The sequence below is a fragment of the Peromyscus leucopus genome, chromosome 3, assembly GCF_004664715.2.
Source record: "Peromyscus leucopus breed LL Stock chromosome 3, UCI_PerLeu_2.1, whole genome shotgun sequence".
Classification (NCBI taxonomy): Eukaryota; Metazoa; Chordata; class Mammalia; order Rodentia; family Cricetidae; genus Peromyscus; species Peromyscus leucopus.
The window spans coordinates 145968523-145984933 of record NC_051065.1 but is presented as its reverse complement, the minus strand read 5'-3'; the positions used below and the strand labels follow the sequence as shown (position 1 = coordinate 145984933).

At 54.0% G+C, this 16411-nt stretch overlaps 1 protein-coding gene across 1 annotated transcript; it reads left to right on the top strand.

Moving 5' to 3' along the window:
- Positions 1 to 2958: 2958 nt before the first annotated feature.
- Tnfrsf1a (TNF receptor superfamily member 1A) lies at positions 2959 to 16286 on the top strand. The gene is given in 11 exon segments (XM_028892331.2): positions 2959 to 3300; positions 10422 to 10575; positions 10716 to 10844; positions 11117 to 11266; positions 11466 to 11544; positions 14146 to 14222; positions 14345 to 14458; positions 14726 to 14754; positions 14933 to 15305; positions 15417 to 15485; positions 15488 to 16286. Coding segments are annotated over 11 exon segments (1452 nt in total). The 5' UTR covers positions 2959 to 3261; the 3' UTR covers positions 15727 to 16286.
- The last annotated feature ends 125 nt before the right edge of the window (positions 16287 to 16411 follow it).

The window sequence follows — 16411 nt, the reverse complement described above, 5'->3', positions numbered from 1 at the left end:
TCCTTTTCTGTATTTTTTTTATTATTATTTTTAAGATTTACTGGTTTTGGCCTGGCAGTGGTGGTGCACACCTTTGAATCCCAGCACTCGGGAGGCAGAGGCAGGCGGATCTCTGTAAGTTCGAGGCCAGCTTGGTCTACAGAGTGAGTCCCAGGACAGACTCCAAAGCTACACAGAGAAACCCTGTCTTGAAAAACCAAACGGGGGTGGGAGGAGATTAACTATTTTTATCTTATGTGTATAGCTGTTTTTTGCCTGTTTGTATGTCTGTGCACCCCATGCATACCTGAGGCCAGAAGAGGGTATCTGATCCCTTGGAATTAGAGTCACTGACAGTTATAAGCTGCTGTGTGGGTGCTGGGAACCCAACTCTGATCCTCTGTGAGAGCAGCAAGTGCTTTTAACTGTGGCCTCTCCAGCCCCAGCCATTACTTTTTCCATTCCTGTGCTCATAGTCTTATTTGTTTGTTTTTTTCGAGACAGGGTTTCTCTATGTAACAGCTCTGGCTGTCCTGGAACTCGCTCTGTAGACCAGGTTGGCCTCGAACTCACAGAGGTCTGCCTGCCTCTGTCTCTGCCTCTGCCTCCCGAGTGTTGGGATTATTGGTGTTTGACACCACTGGCTTTGTGGTCTTTTTCTTATTCTTATCTCCTCTGTAAACCTAGCTGGCTTTTCTCATCCTCAGGTTCACCGGTTCTTAGCCTTTTCTCTGGAATTGAGCTGGAGGGAGCATTTTAGCACTGCATTGTCTCAAAACTCCAAATGTACTGAGAAAAAGCAGCATGTATCCTAAGCCATGAAGGAAATTCCCCGCTTGTGCCAGGCTCTGAGTAATAATGGCTTTGGCAGTTTGCACAGACAATTAAAAATCCCTTGTAATGTTAAACATGGGACCTTGAAGTTGTTATGCATTATTAATACAAATTATTGATATTGTATGATATTTAACATGTGGCAACACTTGCTAATATTCCATATGAATCTAACCACCAAACCAGCCCTGGAGATGTGTCAGTGTGTTTCTTGTCTGTTTTAGTGTGTGTGTGTGTGTGTGTGTGTGTGTGTGTGTGTGTGTGTACATGAACATGTATGCCGGTGGTACTTTAGGGCCTTGCTTGTGCTAGGCAAGCACTCCACCACTGAATTATACCTTTAGGCGCCCCCTCCCATTTATTTATCCTAGCTTGTTCACATTGAAAACCAGCTAGTCTGATGGAGGGTGAAAAGTTTCTGTACCCCGATAAGCCTTTCCCCGACGCAGTAATCCAAATCAGGCCAAATCAGACCGAATTAGACAAAGCCCTGGTTTAATGGGTAAAACACTCCTGGGTGATTCTCTGGGCCCCTAGAGAGGAGATGGGAGAAACCAAAAAAAAAAAAAAAAAAAAAAAAACAAACAAACAAAAAACAAAAAACAAAAAACATGTGTCTGTTTTCTGGGGTGCAGTTTAAATACCCTATAGGAGTGGTCTTGAGCATCTCTGGGGGGAGGAGCCGTGTTTGGAGGGGCTATCTGAGGAGCCGGGTCTGGGCAGAGAGGTGGGGCTTTTACTAGAACATTCCAGACTCTTTGGGAATATGGATGCCAGGGTGCCAAGAGCTTCCACCAGAACAGAGGGAAGCCGGCCTCTAGCAGTGGGGACACCTCCCGCTGCTCTTCAGGGGCTTTGCCTTAGGGATTACAGCAGAGAGGAGGGGAGACATCAGGGTGGGCATGCTGGAGGCTGAGGGCCAGGCGTGGCTCACAGGGAGAAGGGCCAGGAGCTCTGGTTTCAAGCCCCCAAGCTCTAGGCCCCCCGTTCCTGCATTCTCCTTGCACGTTCCACAGTCTCAGCTGCGGGAGGACCTCAGACTGAACTGGCATGCATGAAGAAGGTCACTAAATCTCAAGGCACTTGAGTGAATAGAATCCCAGTGCTGACAGGTTCACCTGGGAGAAGACCTCCATAAATGGGGATAGCAGAAGGTGTCCACCCCTAGTAAGGGGTGGCAGTCAAAAGGTGAGGTCTCACTCAAAGGAGGAGGGGACAGCGTGGCCTTATAACAGTAACCAGGAATCCAAGTTCTTTGTGCTCTGCCTCCCAGCATGCAGCGTCCTGTGGCTTTTTCCTTAGCTGCAGAATGTGGTAGCCAGCTCTGGGTCAGTCCCAATGGATGCATCCGAATATCTAGAGCTGAGTGTGGTGGGGCACACCTGTAATCCCAGCATGTAGGAGGCGGGAGGATCAGAAATACAAGGCCAGCCTCAGCTAATGAGTTTGAGGCCAGCCTAGGCTAAATGAAACCCTATTTCAACTAAGACAAGCATCTTTACAGACACATCTACTGAATCATCATGCCACCTCTTCCCTATGTGAGGGCAAGCATTTTTCACTCACTGAATAACGGGGGAGCCCACCAAGGCTTGGGGGAGGGGCTGTCACACACACACACACACACACACACACACAGACACACACACACACTGTTGGTGGCAGAGCCATAGTAGGCAGCTGGGGAACCGGTCTGGAAGGGACCTCAGGGTAGAAAACTAGGTTTGGTTTTCTCCCCCGGTTTGGGCTGGATGGGTAAATGTCCCGACAGTGAGATGAGAGGGAACCCTGGGGTGAAGGGAGCGCCGCTGAGGGACACAGAGTGCTCACCATGCACCAGGTAGTGCCCTCCCTCAGTAACTCCTGTCTACCCTCCCAGGAGACAGGCTGCCTTCATTCTGTGAATTTGAGAACAGGCTTGGAGGGCTTAGTCCACAGGTCTGAGCTCAGCCACCTAAGAAGCAGAGGAGTCTGAACTGGAATTGGGTGAATTTAACTCTCAAACTCTAGGTGTTCCCAGTTGATTTTAAGTGGGTTTGGGGTGCCCGGCTGTGGGACCCAGGCTACAAAGCGTTAAAAGAACCTTGGCCCTCTCCTCTCGCCTCCTGGTTCCCTCCTCCTCGCCTCTCCCCAGGCTCTTCCGGTCCCGCTCTTGCAACACCACCCCCGCCACTCTCCCCTCCCCTCCCACCTCCTCTCTCCGCTCAGCTTTAATTTTCTCCGAGTTTTCCGAACTCTGGCTCCTGATCGGGCCGCTTGGCTTCGACGTCCCGGAGGACCGTACCCTGACCTGCATCTACCCTCGACGTTCAGCTTCTCTAACCCGAGGCCCCGGTTGCCATTGCCCGGGCCACCTGGTCCGATCGGCTCACTTCATTCACCAGCGTTGCCAACTGCTACGCTGTCCCCAGCCCCAATGGGGGAGTGAGAGGCCACTGCCGGCCGGACATGGGTCTCCCCACCGTGCCTGGCCTGCTGCTGTCACTGGTGAGACGGGGGGGGGGGGGGACCGGAGGGAAGGGTGGGTTGCTGGCGAGGCGAGGCCTGGCAGGAGTGGGCATGTACGGGGTGGGAGGTAGGGGTTGACGGGGTGGAGGACTTCTCCGCTTCAGTTTGCTTAGGCTTGCTCTGCCTCACCCACCCGGGGTTGCCCGGAGAGGCCGAAGGAAATCCGAGAGAAATCGGAGAGGGAGAGAGTTACCACAAGCCAAGCCCCCAAGGCCGGGGCCTGACAGCCGGGGTGTCTCGCTGGTCCTGGGGTGTGTTGGGCTGTAGGGGGGAGGCCAGCTGCGAGGCCAGTGGAATTAGGCGGAGCAGCCCCGTTTCTCCGGCAGTAGTTGAACAGCGTGGGTCAGGGTGTTGGAAGACCGGGTCGAGGGAGAGGGATCCGTTGGTGGGGTCAAGTTTGGGATCGCGTGCTTGGGAGTGAACCAGGAAACTGGATAAAGCTGGGCAGCCGGCCCAGACTTCTTCCCTGAGACAGCCTTTGCCTTTCTGCGCCCAGGTCTGCTTCCAGACAAGAGGTCTCCCTTGACCTAACCCTCCCTAGGTAGCTAACACCTCCTTTATCTAGGCAGTGTGTCCTCCAGCCTCCTCCCCACAGACCTAAAAGACAATCTCATGGTTTCTAATTCCACAGTTCAGATTGGGGAAGTTGGTGGCAGTTTGTTTTCGTCACTGGAAAAATGTCCTTTTCTCTGACTTGGGCCTCGTTTTTCGAGTTTCCTTGATTTCTGTCTACGTGCTTATCATTGTTCCGTGGAGATCCTCAGAGCTGGGGCTCCCTGGCTGTCTGTCCTACCTGGACGGTGTCTCTGAGCCCCGCCTCCTTCACCATGCCTTTTCTTTCTCCACTTTTCCTTTCCTGGCAGTCTCCAGAGCCTCCTCATGGAGCTCCTTCCTGTCTAGTCCCTTCCCTCTTCCTCCGGTTCCAGTCGAAACCAGTGTTTCCAGGACCCTGGACTCCTCCAGTCTGCGTGGTCTTCTCATCCCCGCCTCCTGTCTCCCAGTCTTAGCTCATGACCCTTGTCAAGACTGCTCCTTCTGGGTCTGCACCCATCAACCAGCTGCCCCATCCACTTGTCTCTGTTCTCTCTGGGGCTGGATCACCGGATTTAAGGCTCAGTTCAGCACCCTGACCTGCATGAACTCGGTCATGTGATGTGACTCCCCCCAGCCTTTGTTTTTCTGTTTCCAAAATGGCCATAATGATCACTACCTCATCCTCGGTATGTTCAGGTTGACTAGATGGATGCCTGTTAACTCTTCAATGTGTTAACCTCTCACTCCATGTTAGGCCCTTTTTCAGCTGCTAGGATTAGAGGTGAATGGAGTCCCTGAGGTCAAGTTGATAGTCCTGAAGGGGAATAGCACTCAACAAGTAGAAAGGACTTAGTGAGTGCTCAGGGTCCCTTTTCTCTTCACTAGCAGTGTTAGTAGTCACTACTCAATGGCTGCCAGGGCCTGAGAAAGTGAAAACAGCCTAGCCAGGTAGAGGAGAGATCCGGATCCAGCTGTGGAGGCCCAGGTAGGGATGGGGCGCTATGAACAGAAGCAGAGCCTGAAGACAAGGGACGCCAGAAGGCAGGTGAGGTCTACAAAGGGCTGTCCACTGCCTATGAGGCACAGCGCCTATGAGGTGTCTGGGTGATGAGGAGGCGCTGGGGTCATGAGGGGGCAGGCTGTGACAAGGTCAACACGACCTTGTTACTCTCAAAGAGTTCAACTATAGGAGTCAAAATGACTTTAGAACAGGCTGGAGGAAAAGATCCGCCAAGGCCTTGTGAAGTAGTGTCCTAGAGGCGGAACTGGGGGAGGGGGTTGGGCCCCGGGCCAACTGTCTTTTCTTGCTTAATGGCCTTTGCCGGTCTGCTGGGCTGAGCTTGCCTGCGTAGATCTTTGGCTCACGGAGAGCTCTTGAGAGCGTGAGCTGAGTCCCACCCATCCTGGCATCTCCAGCACCCATGAGGATCCTGGAACGGAGGCCTTGACAATTGCCTGATGGCCGAATCAATTCAGGAGCAAGAGATTGGTCAGATGGGACCAGGGAGGGATTGCTGCATAGAAAAAAGACTTGGAGCTGGCATCTGAAGCCAGGGGGGGGAGGGGGGGCAGAGGAGTTGGGAGCCTGGCTTCGGGGAACGGAGAGATGGGATTTTATGTTGAAGGTGGTCATTACAGGAGCTGAGCGCCTCAGCTGGGGGTTGAGTAGCCAAGGTGGGGAACGTGACACTGGGCACTCGGGAGTGTGTGAAGAAGAACCCTGAGCCAGTCATGATGGCGTACACCTGACATCTTAGAATGGGAGGTGGGAGATCAGTTCAAGGCCAGTTTTGGTTACATAGAGAGCTTGAGGCCAACCTGGACTACATGAGACCATGGCATTAAAACATAACCAAAAAGAAAAAAAAAATCGCGCATAAGGACCCAGGTGGAGGCCTGCTTCCTCCCTCCCCCGCCCCTCGCTTCCTAAGTTAATCTCTAAGCATCCATTCCGTCCAGACTGTGTTCCAAATAGCAGTGAGGGGGCTGGAGAGATGGCTCAGAGGTTAAGGGCACGGATTGTTCTTCCAGAGGGACCCGGGTTCAGTTCCCAAATAGCAGTGGGTTTTTATCTCTGACACGTGTGCCCAGGGAAAGATTTATCCATGGAAATTATGTTGGAAGCCAGGCCCTGCAGGTGCAGAGGGAGATCCACACCCCAGTGGTACAAGTTGGAGCTTGAATGCGAATAAGAAAGTCTGCAGGTAGCTACAGCCCCAGCAGAGGTTTGAGGTAGATGCATCACTGAGCCAGAAGGCAACATAGTGAGACCCTGAGACTCCACTGTGGAGTAGACGGAAGGAAGGCAGTGGCCGTTTCAATAGTCCAGGTGTGGGGCAACCAGAGGACGCGGAGGGGTGGGGGGATTACAGGAGAAAGGCCTGGGTGACCGTGAGGGCTTTGGCAGTTTTCAGTGTTGGAACCTAGAAGTTGGTGGTGTGACATGGGTCTAGGCAAGGAGACTGCTGAGTTCTGTCGGTGGGGGTGGGGGTAGGGGTGCGGGGGGAGATAGGGGGCAGGTTAAGGAGGTCATTGACTGGCCAAGTGGAAGTATGGCTGAACTGACTGGAGCAGCAGTTCTCGGCTTTTCTTCTGGCTGCTTCCAGCTGCACTGACGCGTCAGCTGGGCGCAGAAAGAGAGGAGCACATGGCAGAATCGTGCACCAAAGGACCTGTGCACAAATGCGTGTGTGTGGAAGTGAGTGGACCGTTTCGAAAACGTCTCTCGGAGACAAGTGTGTCCTTGAAGGTATTGCTGGCTCTGTCTGGGATGGAAGGCACCCTAGTCTGTCCCTCTAGTTCTGCAGGCCCGGATCTGGGTGATGAGACCAAGACATTGTCTGATCTCTTAGCTCAGAGGCTTTGTGGTCTGTTTGGGGAGATCATATCTCTTCATTTGAAATAACCAGCTTCTGATAAGAGCCCAGAGTAGATATGGGCAGTTCATGATATTCAACACCAACAGGCGACTGGGTATCCAAAGAGCTTGGGTGGGGAACATGAGTCATTAGTGGGGGCTTGGTGGGTGGGTGGGAGGTAGAATTTTGACAGCTCTCAGAGGAGGCCATGCCAATGAGGTCTTCACCCCACAGGTCTTGACATTATATGGAACAAACACATTTTAACGTAATGAACACGTGAATGCGGGGGACGGGCCTAGCGAGTGGGTCCCCAAAAGGTGGCTGGGTCAAAGATTGACCACAGGGTCCACCTCGGCTTTTCTGCCCTATGTGCAGCACCAGCACAGGAAGTCACACCTTAAAGCCTCCCAGGCGGAAGCTGAGGAGTAGTTAGAGAGACGCTGTACCACTGTCTCAAGCATCCTTCTTTCTACAGGCACCCTCAGCTTCCTGCCCCTCCTCTGCTCCGGGCAAAGGCCTTTGGGTTTAGGTCAGGACTTCGGACTTGGCTCCCCGACACTGAGGTTTGCCTCATAATGCAACCGCGAGGAGGGCTGCTGGGTGCTTACATGTGGTGCCTACTCAGAGAACCAGGGCCCTGGATTCCCTGGAGCACGTGGGACACAGTGTCGGTTCTGCGCCCTTCCGTCTCTCTTGTTTGTTTGTTTTTGTTCTTTGAGACGGGGTTTCTCTGTGCAGCCCTGGCTGTCCTGGAACTCTGTCGCTCTGTAGACCAGGCTGGCCTCTCAGTGCTGGGATTAAGGCCAGACTCTCTCCATCTCTTCTGGCCGTAAGAGGCCTTCTAGGTTATGAAGCCTTAGAGCTGGCCCTGTTTCTTCAGGATGGTCTCTGGAGCCCCCAAACCCAATGCAACTGGCCAGAAGCAGGCAGGCTATGGGAACGTGGTGGACGAGGGGGGTCGGAGGGCGGCCTGGTTTTGTTTCTTGCTGGCACTGGGGAGTGTCAGGGGGCTGGCAGGAAAGCCTGGGGAGCCAGGGAGCAGGGATCCTGGGACAGGGTTTATCTACTGAAGACTTGTTTAATTTTTGACGAGGGATCAGGGCAGGTCCCAATCTAAAGGAAGGATGTCGGGGAGGGGGGGAAGGGGAGGAGAGGGCCTGTCCTCTGGGAGGAGCCTACTGACCTGGTGGGGGAAGCCAGGGGTCAGGAAGACTTCCCTTTGGGATGAAATGGAAAAAAGGAAGCGTTTCCCCGAAATCTGTGGGCCCAGTGGGACAGGGGTCCGTCGCCTGGCTCTTTTTAAGGGAAAAAGGATAAGGAGCCCTGAGTGGGGGTGGGGAATCAGACTGCTCACCGTGAAGGGAGGAGGAGGGGGGGTCCTCCTTGCCAGCTGGGCTTTTCTTTCTGCTGACTCACAGCCCTTGAAGAGCTGGGGAAGCTGCAGTTCCCTGTCCACTGTCCTGGGTCCCCCTCCCTCCCTGGCCTGAGTCACTGGGGCGGAGCTGCTGGGAACAGATATCCCTTTCCCGGATTTGTCTTAACCCCCAGAGTTCTGGAAAGGGAGGGAGGGACACATGACCAGAGAAACCGGGCTCCTTCTCTGGAGGCTCACCCGTCATGTCCCTCCAAGGCTGTTCTTGGCCTGGACCCACCTCTACCTCTTCCTGACGCTACCCTGGCCTGTTGGCTTTGCTTCGTGTCCTCTGCTGGGACTGGAGGTGCCATTGACCTTAGGTGCTCCAAACATTTCTTCTTCGGGGAAAGGAGCCACACTTTCATGATTGGGAAGTTCTTATCCTAATTAATCCTTCCTGTCACTCTGGAAGCCTCTGCACTCTGTGTGGGGGTGCACCCCCGCCTGAGAGATTGCCTGATGTGTTGTGTGTGGCTTCTTGGGTCAATCTCTGGCTGAGGCCCAGGCTTCCTGACCCGTGCAGCTGCAGCTGCTGCAGTAGCACTTGGAGTCACAGCAGCTGCCAGGTTGCACCTCCTTCCAAAAGAGCCGGGGAGGTTGCAGGGCCTTGAAGACAGCTGTGAGTCTAGACAGTTACGGGTGGCCAGCGCTCCTGTCCTGGATGTGATCCGATTGGTCCTTTGCTCCTGCATCTGCGACACGTCTGGATGACATCCTCTCCCTTTGCATGAAATGGCTCGTAGCAGGGGGTGGGGTGGGAAGGAAGAAAGCATGAAGGGCTGAGGGGAGCCCAAGTTGGGAGAGATCAAAGAGCAAGGTCTGAACTGAAGCTGAGATGACTTCTTTCTGGCTTTGCTGTCTCCACGCTGAAGTTCTTTACATACAGGGAAACTTTAGCTGCGGGGAGCTTTGCCAAGGTTATTAAACCCGCCGGCTAGAACGCCCTGCTTGCCCACGGGCTTTGGAACTCCTGGCAGATCCTCAGCTCCTGGTTTGCTGGTCTTCTCGAGTCAGATGACTAGCCTCTGGCCGACTCTAGTCCACGACCCACTTGTCTTTGCTCATCCCTAAACCTTCTCGCCTGCCTTCCCTCTCCATGCGTCCTTGCCAGCCCGAGCTGCAGTGAAAGTTTAGCTGTGGGAGGCATGGGCTGCGAGGGCAGGCTGCTGAGCAAGATTTGAAACAAATATCTAGAATTCGTGACTGACTGAGTGTGTGGCTCAGGGCATGTGTGAGGTTCTTGGCTTCATCCCCAGCTGCCGCCCCTCTCCCCGCTCCCCCGCCAGGGACAAACCCACACATGCATGCCCGTGATCATGCACAGAGCCCTTCCTTTTGTTCCCGCCCACTCCCAGGAATGGTGCTTGCAAGGACATCATCCACCTGTGTCCCCGTCTGATTTTGTGTATGTGTGCCTACAGGTGTGGGTTCACATCCCGGTGTGTCTGTGTGCATGAAGGTCAGAGGTCAACTTCAGGTGTTTTCCTCAAATACCATTCACCTTGTGTTTTGAGACAGGCTCTCTCACTGGGACCGGGGCTCACTGACTCAGCTAGGCTAGACTGCCCAGAGAGCTTCGGGGCTCTGCTTGTGTCCTCTCCATCACTGGGGTTACAAGCCCATTCGACTGTGCCTGGCTTTATGTGGGTGACGGGGCTTGATCTCAGCTCCTCGTGTTTGCACAGCAGACACTTTCCTGAAGCATCTCCACGGCAGCCCTCCCGACAACTTGGTTCCCCCCACCCCCACAGCACTTTGTGTTAGTGCAATGAAATCCAGAAAGGGTTGCAAATCCTGATGGCTCACCTCTGAAGCGTCCACAGATGGGCACACCGTGACACCCGCACCCAGATATAGAAATGCCAAATGAACTTTAGGACTGTCCGTTGGAAGACAGACAGGCTACAGCTGAAGCGGCCTGCTAGCTCTGGGTGAAGACATTCCCTGGTGGGGCAGGGGTTATCTCTGAGGTTCTGTGTGAGACCCCGAGTTCCACCCCTCGCCCTGCAAACAATACCAACAGCTAAACATTTCCCTGACAGCTTTCCTGTGGTTAGCATTGTGAGCTGCTTCAGGGAGCTGACCAGAGTAAAATACAGTCAGTGAGGAGGGGGCTGAGACCTAGTTGCCCAGGGTTCTGGAAACAAACGAAAATCCTAGACTGCACAGTGGACACAGTTTGAGGGAGAATGTTCCTCAGGGGGGATGGGAACTGTGGGGGGAGGGCCGTCAATCTGCTGCCTCTATGGCCCCACCCTGACGGCATTTCCACCTTCTGATTCTTCCCCCAGGTGCTCCTGGCTCTGCTGGTGGGGATATACCCCTCAGGGGTCACTGGACTGGTCCCTTCCCTTGGGGAGAGGGAGAAGAGGGACAGTTCGTGTCCCCATGGAAAGTATGCCCACCCTCTGAACAATTCCATCTGTTGTTACAAGTGCCACAAAGGTAAGGGACCAGTCTTCCTCTGCTTCCTTCTCACGTCCCGGAACCTCGGTCGCTGGGAGTCCCTGCCTTGGCTGCCTCCCCTGGGCTTGGGTTTTGTCCCTTAGCTCTCCACTGCAGCCTAATCCTGACCCCACTCACAGGAACCTACTTGGTGAGTGACTGTCCAGAGTCAGGGAAAGAACCCGTCTGCAAGAAGTGTGACAATGGCACCTTTACTGCTTCCGAGAACCACATCAGACAGTGCCTCAGCTGCAAGACCTGTCGGGAAGGCAAGCCTTGGGAGTGGGCAAGGGCTCAAGAGGGAGCACGTCTGAGAGGGCTTGGGAACACGCTTGTGCGCACATGGATGTTTGCAAGGGGTTAGGAGTTGAGTCTGCTCGTGGGTATGGTGGGAGCATGCGTGCGCACGCCAGCCAGGGCCTGTGTGCACAGGAGGAGTGTTTATGTTACAGAGATCGAGGCACACATGGTGAAGAGGGGGAGTCAGGATCTGTGTGGGAAAAGGGATGAGAGACTCCTGACCGTTTCCTTTCCTCTGCAGAAATGTTCCAGGTGGAGATTTCTCCTTGCAGAGCAGACAAGGACACGGTGTGTGGCTGTAGGAAGAACCAATTCCAGTACTACTTGGGTGAAAAACTCTTCCGGTGCATTAACTGCAGCTCCTGCTTCAACGGCACCGTGACTATCCCCTGTGAGTACCACTCACCCAAGTCCAGACCCTCTCCCTCCTCAGGAGTATCCTGCCATTCAGGCAGAGGTTTCCACTTCTGTCCCCCCTCCCCATGAGGCAGCATCTTTTCCTCGTTCTCTGGTCTGTGGGTCTGAGCTCCTATGTGTGCCCTCACCCCGGACTGCAGGCTCACCTCCTCAGTCCTTCTCTCTTTTCTCAGGTAAGGAGAAGCAGGACACCGTGTGTAGCTGCCACTTAGGATTCTACCGACATGAAAATCAATGTGTCCCTTGCAGTCAGTGAGTATCTATCTGCCAAGCAGGTGGGGGAGCTGGGATGGATGAGCAGCTGTAGCTGGATTAAAGGAGGCATCCTACAACTGGATGAGAGAAAGGCACTAACTACATCAAGACATCAGATAGTCCTTTCTCTTTCTCCGGTACGTTAGGGGGTAGGCAAGGTGGCTTCGCGGGTGAAGCGCTTGCAGCAAAAGTCTGACAGCCCGAGTTCAATCCCTGGAACCCCTGTGAAAGGAGAGCACATCAGTTCCAGAGTCACCCTCTGACTCCACACATGCGCCCTAGCGTGCACGCCTCGCCAGTGCTGCGCAGTTGGACGTGAGCACCACCGCGCTCTTTCCTGCACTATTTGGCGTGTCTTACTATTGACGATACCTTGGGTTTGCATAGGGCACACCCTTGTGGTGATTCCTTCCCAGTCTCCTTGGCAGACTTCCTCATTCCTATGACTCCAGTGTTCTTACACCTTTGCTTCCAGAGAAGTAACTCTGAGACTCTCATAGTTGAACTGAGCTGGGGTTAAGTCCCAGCCCACCCATTTCCTGGCTGTGCAACCTTGGCAAGTTAGTACATCTCCACACCTTACGTTTCTTAACCTTTAGAGTAAGGAGGTGGGGTGGGTGGAAGTGTGGTTCAGTGGTAGAGAACTGGCCTAGCATATTTGAGGCTCTGAGTTGGATGCCAGGATCAAAAAACTCCCAAACAAAAAACTAGACCAGCAACCTATGAAACTGTCTGAACCAAAGCTATTTACTTTCTATTTTTTTCCACTCAGTTTCATCTCAAAAGAGCTCGTATACCCAATCCCATGTGTTTTCACCCTGACCTCGTGAGGTAGACAAAAAAGCCTTTCCCTATCTTCAGATTTCTGCTGAGAACTCACAATCTCACATTCCTCTGCTCCGTTCTCCAGTGTGGTTTTCTCACACTCCCCCCCCTCCTCCCCGTGACAGCTCTCAGTGGAGGGCTCTCGGGTTGCCCCAGAGACAGACGTTCGAGACCCGCCCATGCCTGTGTGACCTGTCATCTCCAAAGTCAAGCGCTGTAAGCTGTGGTGTCATCAGAGATAAGGCCTTCAGCTTCTTGGATGAGTCATCTCTCTGGGCCTGTGGCTTAATCAGCTTAGAGCTCAGGAAGGTCTATTTTATCACGGCTTCATTCATTCAGCTCACAAACGGTGTTCGGCGTTGTGGCTGTTGAGCCTGGGCTGAGGTAGAGCATCATGATGAGCACACTGTGGAGCAAAGCTGCTCATCTCGTAGCAGCTGAGAGGCAGAAAGGATGAGAGTGGGGTCAGAGGCAAGACCCCAGGGACCTGACTTTTACTAGGCTGGAGACGGAGCCTTCAACACATGGACCTGGCGGGATGTGCCAGATCCCAACCGGAGGCCTCTCTGTGCTACAATTCCACCAGCAAACACAATGAGAGTTCACTGACAGATGCCACCTATCCAGCCCACACCATGCCAGGGATCAGTACTTGACCCTTAGTCCCAAGAGCTAAGAGGTGGCACCATCTCTTGAGACACTGGCTGTGAAAGTGAAACCGCTTGTTTGTGCCGTGGTTCTAGTCGATGACTGGAATGGATTTTATATTCTGACCATAACTGCCTCTTAAAATTTATTTATTTATTTACTTATTTTCGAGACAGGGTTTCTCTGTGGTGTTTTGGTGCCTGTCCTGGATCTCACCCTGTAGCCTAGGCTGGCCTTGAACTCTGTAGCCCAGGTTGGCTCTGCCTCCTGAGTGCTGGAATTAAAGGCATGCGCCATCACTGCCTGGCTTTTTTTTTTTTTTTTTTTTTAAAATATTGATTGGTTGTGGAATCCAGGCTCTTGAATGATATTCAAGTGCTCTACAATGGAGACACAATAACCTCAGCCCTATCAACCATTTTATTTTATTATTTACAAAGTTCTTTTGTTTCGTTTTGTTTTTGATTCAGGGTTTCACTGGGCAGCTCTGGCTTTCCTGAGACTCACTATGTAGACCAGGCTGGCCTTGAACTCACAGAGATCTGCCTGCCTCAGCCTCCTGAGTGCTGGAATGTGCCACCATGCCTGGCACTTCAAAATACTTTGTAAAAATATTATTTATTTTCATTTTATGTCTATGAGTGTCTTGCCAGCATGTATGTCTGTGCACCATGTGAACGCCTGGTACCCTCAGAGGCCAGAAGAGGGCATCAGATCCACTGGAATTCGAGTTACAGATGGTTGTGAGCTGCCATGCAGGACTTGACTACTTTAAACTTATCAACACAGCCTATTGCCCGTTCTCTCCCCAACCCCGCTGTCCTCTCTCGATTCTCGTTCTTGACGGGGTCTCCTGTTGCCCAGGCTGACCCTGACCTTGCTATGTAGCTAAGAGTGACCTTGAACTGTCCTTCTTGCCACTGCCGCCCAAGTGCTGGGGCTACATGCATACCCTAGCACTCCTTTAACTAGGAAAATGAAATGGTTGTATGAGGAGCTCTTCCATTCTTCCGCATCAGTTCCCAAGGCAGGTTAAGTCCCACTGTACTAAGAGATAGCAAAAGCAATCTCAGGGCCAAGAGCTCCGGCAGCCTTTCTACTCACCAGTATTGTCTCTTCGCTCAGATGCAAGAAAAATCACGAGTGTTTGAAGTTGTGCCCCCTATCTTCACTTAAACCTGACTCCAACGCCCAGGACTCAGGTGAGGCGGAATGGCCTGGTGCGCATGCTCACGGGTTGGTGGGCTGGCCCCCTAGCTTCTCCCCCTCCCCTCCCCAGTCTCTGCCACTGCCTCGCCCTGAGCATCTTCCACTTTGTCTGCAGGTACCGCAGTGCTGCTGCCCCTGGTCATCTTCCTTGGGCTTTGCCTTTTATCCTTCATCTTCATCAGTTTACTGTGCCGCTATCCCCGCTGGAAGCCCAAGGTCTACTCCATCAGTGAGTGTGGGCTGTGCGGGTAAAGGTGTGGGTGGAGCTGCGGGAGCGAGCGGGGCGTGCAGGCAAGGGGGGCAGACACGAGGCGTGGCCCCTTTGCTCAAAGCTAAGGGTCCTGGATGGTGGGAGGGACGCCATACTATATCAGTAATTCTCTTGTCCCTGGGGTCACATCGACCCTGAGGCATGACACCACAAGTCCCCAAGGCCAGGGTGCCGGGGTTGAAAGGGAAGTGAAATTCATGATGCTTTCTTTCTTTTTTTTCTCAGTTTGTGGGGATTCGGCGCCTGTCAAAGAGGTGAGAGGGGAAAGTATTTCAACTTCCTGACTATTCCTTCCCAATTTCTGATACCCAAATTACTTGGACTGGGGGTGGTGGGCTCCCTTAGTTCCCCCACCCCCACCCCCACAAAGAATAAAGAGCCGGAAGGGGTTCTTTTTCTTCCCCCACTAATGCGATGCCTTCTCTCTTTCAGACGGAGGTCCAAGGAATTGTTACTAGGCCTCTAACTCTAGCCCCTGCCCCAGCCTTCAGCCCCACCCCCGGCTTCAGCCCCACCCCCGGCTTCAGCCCCACCCCCGGCTTCAGCCCCACCCCCGGCTTCAGCCCCACCCCCGGCTTCAACCCCATCCCCGGCTTCAGCCGGGTTTCCAATACCCTCATCGCCTCCAGCCCCACCTTCGACCCTAGTAACTGGCGGAACTTAAGGGACTTGTCACCTGAAGGGACAAGGGAGGTGGTCTCAAACCAGGGTGCTGACCCTCTCCTCTACCCATCTCCCCACTCCGGGCCAGTCCCCACCCCTGTTCCGAAGTGGAAAGACTGCGCCCACCCCCAGCGACCAGACAGTGAGTTTGGGTTCCCGGCGGCGGCGGGGACATCACTCCTGGAAGGAGTCCCGCAGGGCGGAGGCCGAGACGGCAGGGCTGCCGCTGGAAGCGCACGGTCCTTGTCCCCAGCTGCAGACCCCGTGACGCTTTACACGGTGGTGGACGAGGTGCCTCCGTCGCGCTGGAAGGAGTTCATGCGGTTCCTGGGCTGAGAGATCACGAGATCGAGCGGCTGGAGCTGCAGAACGGGCGCTTCCGGCGCGAGACTCAGTACAGCATGCTGGAAGCCTGGCTGCAGCGCACGCCACGCCACGAGGCCACGCTGGACGTGCTGGTCAGCGTGCTTCGCGACGACATGGACCTGGCTGGCTGCGCCGAGAACATCCTGGAGGCGCTGGGAAGCCCCGCCTCCTCGTCCGCGCCCCGCCTCCTGCGATGAGGCCCCACCCCCGCCTCAAGGGAGGGACTTAAAGGACAGTCCTGGCAAGATGCCCCGCTGCTGCCCTGTGGGCCTCTTCCTTGGATGAAAAGGAGGGAAGGGCCTTGAAGGGGCAGGCTTGAGCTGGCAGCCGCTTCCTTGGTGCTACCCAGTTGGTGTACATAGCTTTTCTCAGTTAGCGAGGACTGCCCCAGAGTCAGCCACTGTGCATGGCAGCATATGTGCCATCTGTCTGCTCCCTGCAGGCTGGGGGTGCCAAACGTCAGAACATGTGATTGTAGAGGAAAGGGACGCTATATCTCATTCCCACTTGGGATGCACAGGGCCCAAGCAAGGCTGCTTTGGGGCCTCCCCGGTTGGTCCCTGGGACTTTCTCACAGTAGGTAAGCAATAATTTTTTTTTTTTATCAATTATCTCACACTAATGGAAACTCGGCCTCCCTTTGCTCCCTGCCTGGACGAACAGAGCTGAACTGTCTAAGGTAGGGGCAAGCACAGAACAATGGGGTCTCCAGTTGGAGCCGTGGACGCTTGTAAATACACTAAAAGTCTAACAATGACCTCCGACCCTGGAAAGAGTGGTCTGTGGATAGGAGAGGCTGGGCAGAGCCCAGAACCTGTAAAGTGGCATGGGAAGTCCAGCCATGCTGCTAGCTCACAGACTGCAACACGACCCACGGGTGCC